Below are 5,463 nucleotides of genomic sequence, written 5' to 3'. Positions count from 1 at the left end.
TATTAAGAGTTCAACCTTCACTAGTAGCTTGATGCTCTTTGAGGGAGAGGTGATAAAAGGGAGTGGAAGTCACAGGTACTTTTCCCATAACAACCTCAATTGCAAGTGCTGCAACTACTTTTCACATTTGGACTGACAGAAGTAGGTCAGTGTCCTTCATCTCTTTCAGCTACCCTGAAAGTGTTGCCACAGATGTTAGTGCTTTAGAGAAGATAGCTACCAGACTGTCAGCATATTGTCTACATTTTGCCAGAAATACACAGAAAATACACAAAATCTGGCAGCTGACCCACCTCCAAGGGAAGCGTTAGGGCGGGCCTAAGTGAGGAAGAGTGTCAGGATGGACCTAATACATCAGCTCAGCACATCAGCTCTGAGCTCTGGTGCTGTTCAACACTGGAGACAGATCCTGACTCCAGAAACTTTCTTACCAAAAAGGCTGTTGAAAAGCATATCTCTTAAAAATACTTCACCTTGGATTAAATTTAATTTGGTGAAATTGTTTTATCTGTTCTTTTAAATATCTCTCCATTAATTATTTCTGTGTTCTTACTCTGTTACATCATCTAGCCTTCAGCAAAGGCTTCTAATTTAAAATTTAAATGGTGATTAATTTTCATTATTGAACTGTTTTTATTTATACACTGGCTTTTTAGTTTACTAGTTCACTTTGGCAACAATATGAATCCAACCACTTGCACAACTGTTTATTCTCTTGGAGTTAGAGTGGAGTGGAGTTTATTTTTCAGAATTTTTTTTCCTCACCCTATGTATGTTTGTAACATTTTGTGTATATGAATATACAATATTATATATTTTTTGTATATGTTATTTGTATTTACATTTGATCACATAATATTTTAGTATATGCTGGTCTCAACCAGTGTTGCTAAATTCATTTAACAAATACTTATTTTCAATGTAAGCTGTTTTAAGGCTTTCTTCACTGAGATGAAGAATAAACTGCTTCTTTTCTTTTCAGATACTCCCAACCTCTGCATGAAGAAATAGCTTTGCATAAGCATCTCAAACATAAGAACATTGTCCAGTATTTAGGTTCTCTTAGTGAGAATGGCTTCATCAAAATATTCATGGAACAAGTGCCAGGTGGTAAGTTTTGGGGGAAGACTGGTTTGGTGGGTGATAGTTTTGTTCATTTTTTTAGCATTTTAAAAGTATAAAAACATATAATAGGGCCATGAGACATATTTCATACAGGTGTAATATTCTACAGTGTCTCTTTCTGAAATCAATAGGGAAAACTGTGTCTTCAAACGGTTTGAGTAGTTAGATATGGTGTGCTACCAAAAAAATCTCAGATCATTGCTATAGCAGGTGAGCTCCATTTACCTACAGATCAGTGATGGACTGACCTTGGCTGGATCCCAGGTGCCCACAAAAGCCACTCTGTCACTCTGCTCCTCAGCTGGATAGGGGAGAGAAAATGCAACCCAAGGCTTGTGGGTCATGATAAGGGCAGGGAGAGATCACTCATCAGTTACCCTCACAGGCAAAATGGACTTGACTTGGGGAGACTCATTTATTTCATTGTCAACCCAATCAGAGTAGGGTAATGAGAAATACAGCCAAATCTTAGAAACATGTTCCCCCTACCCCTCCCTTCTTTCTGGGCTTAGATTCACTTAGGATTTTCACTCCCTTCTCCTACCTGTGGTGCAGGGGGATGGGGAAAGTGGTTGGTTCATGGAAATTGTCACTCCTTCCTCCTCAAGGGGAGGACTTCTCACTTCTTTGCCTGCTGCAGCACAGATGGGGTCCCTTCCAAGAGAGACAATCCTCCATGAGCTTCTCCAATGCAAGTCCTTCCCATGGGCTTCAGTTCTTTGCAAACTGCCCAGGACATACTGAGACTCTCTCTTCAATTACACAGGCCAGTGGTGATGCAAGAAAGCATTTGAGTAGAGAGGACTTTGGTTATAGATGAGATGCCTACACTTGGACTGGGATTGATGCTTGTTGTTACTTTTTTCCTTTGGGGGAGAAAGCAGAATTTAATTCGATTTTTATTTTCACTTTTTCCTCTCCAAAATTACAGGCAGTCTTTCTGCTCTTCTACGATCAAAATGGGGACCATTAAAAAATAATGAGCAGACAATTGGCTTTTACACCAAGCAGATTCTTGAAGGATTAAAATACCTCCATGATAATCAAATAGTGCATCGAGACATAAAGGTAAGGATTTGCAGAGAGTTAAGCCTGACAGTGTTATGTAGCTGCATAACCATTTATTTATCCTGTAATTTAAAACCTTTTTTTCTGAAAGCTCTCTGCTATTTTGAACCATGGGTTACATAGGTGAACCATCGTTGATTTCAATTTGCACCAACAAAATATGTTTGTGGTTTTTTTATTTTAGGAAAATTCACATATAGCAACCTAATATGTGACAAAGTAGATACTTTGTTTTGTGGTTTCAAAGACATGACTGAACTTTCATAAAATCTGATTGAAGTGAAGAAGATTGTGGATGGTATAATTAGCAAGTTCTTTTCCAAGGAGATTGCAGATGAAAAAGTGCTTGGCTTGTTTTTTTAAAAAAAGCCTTTTTCCCTCTTTTAGTAATCTTTAACTTCTGGTAAGAGGGGAAATTCACTCTGAGATGAAGGTTTTGTTAATGGGATTGCATACGGCAGGAACACTATTGATTTATCTTTCATCTCCTCTCTTAAGAAGTCACTTACTTAGTAAAGAGTGCATTGTAGAAACGGGTTATGCAAAAAGTCTTAGATAAAGGGTCTGCAGAGAAAAATAACTGCTCTGCATGTTCTTTTCCTCAGGGTGATAACGTGCTTATCAACACATACAGTGGAGTGTTAAAGATTTCGGACTTTGGAACTTCAAAGAGACTTGCAGGAATCAATCCTTGTACTGAAACCTTCACTGGTATGTTCCCAGGGGAGATTTTTCTTATCCTCACTCGAACTGTGTATGTAGGATCAGAATCCACAGATGCTGAACTTTCATTGACTTCAAATCAGTATGAAAGGTTACTGGAAGAATAACTTTCGGATATATAATCTTAAGCTACATCCTGTACTTGTATGCACTGTTCAAAGAGAGTGCTGTTTTGGATGTTCCACTTGTGATATCAAAGTCCTCTACAACAGAAGAGCTGTGTCTCTCCTGTACTTTATTTGAGTCTGTCTCCTTTGTGTGTGAAGCTTTTTCATCTTGCTGATCTTTTTCTTTCATGATTGGCTTGGACATTCTGACTTCATCTCCAGAATTGCGTATCTGCAGAACCTGTCATTCAGTTGCTCCTCCTTCTGCTTGATAATTTGATTTGAGTGTTAAATCATGCAGTGACACTGCATTAAATAGTTATGCAAAATGAGAAGCGGCTGTTACTTTAATTCCATCCTTTGCTCTTCCATTGCTTCTGAAAAAGGAACAGAGTGCAGGATGATGTGTCACATTAATTCCCTTACTTCAGAAGAAAATGTTCATTTCACCTACTCTTTTAGGTTAAGATTTCAGGTTTCTCTTCCTTTTCCTCTCTGGGTACAATTCAGAGTGCTTTCCTGTATTTTAATCTTCAGATATAAAAAAAAAAAGAAAGCTATCTCTGATCCAAAGCTCATTGAAACATTTAGCAGTTGTCGTTGACATTGAAAAGCGATCTCCAGATCAGTAGATGATACCAAATGCTTTTAGCACAAGTAATATCTTGAGCAGTATTTTGAATTTTATATAGAATGCATGTGAAAATTTTTGAATTTTGAATAATAAAAGGAGATTTTTTAACTCTTCTGATATTGCTCACTTCTCAGTCATTTTGCTCCTCTTTTCTTTTAGCTATCTATTTGCAGCATTATTACACCTAAGTATACAAAAAAGACTATGTTTTATACAGGTACCCTCCAGTATATGGCACCAGAGATCATAGACAAAGGGCCACGTGGCTATGGGAAGGCTGCAGACATCTGGTCTTTGGGATGCACAATCATTGAGATGGCTACAGGGAAACCCCCATTTTATGAACTGGGAGAACCACAAGCAGCCATGTTTAAGGTCAGATATCTTCTTTGTACAGCTGAGTCATATTTCTAAACATAGGAAATCTGATGACTGTTTTGGAGAATTAAAGGTTGCAAGAAAGGGAGATAAAGGAAGTGCTTGGATTCTGTTAAGAACAATAATCTGATTCACCTGAGAGGGAGTGCTGTGTATTTTTGAATAGATTAGTAGAGAGATAGCAGCTTTTCAGCAGCCTGGGTGTTAAGAAAGAACACCAAACAGAGAAAAAGAAACAGTTTTCTGCTTTGTGAAGGGCCTCTACTTGCAGCTGTGGAGGTTTTTAAATGCAATTGCTTATGCAGTTTATAATAGTTTGGGGTTTTTTCTCTGAATTAATAAACTAGTTGTATAAAGTTAATATTAAAACCTGAGAATGATATACCACTTCTACTATCTAAACAGTTTTTTGATGTTGTTTAGTGTTTGGAGGAAGAACACTTCAGGCCATTGTTTCTCCCTTTATTTGTCTCAGGTGGGGATGTTTAAAATACACCCAGAAATTCCTGAATCCATGTCTGCAGAAGCCAAGGCTTTCATATTGCGTTGCTTTGAACCAGATCCTGATAAACGAGCTTTTGCTCATGAGCTACTTATAGATGAATTCTTGAAGGTTTCAAGCAAGAAAAGAAAGTCTCCTTCAAAGCTCTCAGGTAAGCATTGCTAAATTCAATCTGGAAGTTTCCTCTTGCCCATGGTACTGCTTCCTGGAACTGCTGATTTAGTCTTTAAGGTGAAAACAACAGATCTCTATCCCATGTGAATGCTCATATGTGGCCTTCTCTACCAGCAACTTACTGCAGAAATGCTGTTGTAGCAGAATTCTGTTACCATGTTGTCACAGAAGTCAATTTATAGAAATATTTCCAGTATTTTTAAATGTCTGTGATTTTGTGCAGTTTTTATGGTTGTTGCATTTTTGTTTCATTTTTTCCCTCTTTTAAATTTGCATACGTTTTCATTGAAAGAATATTTACATAGAGTATATTTTCTGTAAGGTTAGAACATGCTATTGAATCTCAGTGGAGTTTTCTAGATAAGCAGAATTAATCTTTGTCCCATAGCAAATGTGCATACACTGCATTATTTTTGTTTCATGAAATTTCATTTCAGGAAATGTTCATTTCCTGTAGTGTTCTAAATTATGGAAAGTAGCAAAGGAGTTTTGAGAGCAGTAATAACATATTCTATTGTGTGTAGATATACACTTGGGAAAATACCTTCTGTATATTTTTTAGCATGATACTTAAAGAAAGAAAAATATCAGGTAAAGAGATGATAGTTGATGATCACTTTTACTGTGGTTTCCACCCCATCAGAATAAAATTAAATTGCAATAAATTACACTTTTGGAGACTGCAGCCAGGAGAATTGAGATAATCCATAAAAATGGGAAGTTACCCTTTAGATTTTTCTCAGTTAATTTCA

General features: G+C 37.1%; 1 protein-coding gene across 1 annotated transcript in view; it reads left to right on the top strand.

The window, feature by feature from the left end:
* MAP3K5 (mitogen-activated protein kinase kinase kinase 5) overlaps positions 1 to 5,463 on the top strand; it is a 69,708-nt gene that overhangs the window by 47,269 nt on the left and 16,976 nt on the right. The window contains exons 15-19 of the mRNA XM_031056242.1: positions 983 to 1,110; positions 2,057 to 2,193; positions 2,799 to 2,904; positions 3,875 to 4,032; positions 4,511 to 4,688. Coding sequence (XP_030912102.1) covers positions 983 to 1,110; positions 2,057 to 2,193; positions 2,799 to 2,904; positions 3,875 to 4,032; positions 4,511 to 4,688 — 707 coding nt within the window. The remainder of the gene's footprint in view (positions 1 to 982; positions 1,111 to 2,056; positions 2,194 to 2,798; positions 2,905 to 3,874; positions 4,033 to 4,510; positions 4,689 to 5,463) is intronic.

This window comes from Geospiza fortis, unplaced genomic scaffold (assembly GCF_000277835.1).
Source record: "Geospiza fortis unplaced genomic scaffold, GeoFor_1.0 scaffold162, whole genome shotgun sequence".
Taxonomy (NCBI): domain Eukaryota; kingdom Metazoa; phylum Chordata; class Aves; order Passeriformes; family Thraupidae; genus Geospiza; species Geospiza fortis.
Note: the sequence above shows the minus strand (reverse complement) of the source record. Positions and strands in the feature narration are given on the sequence as shown.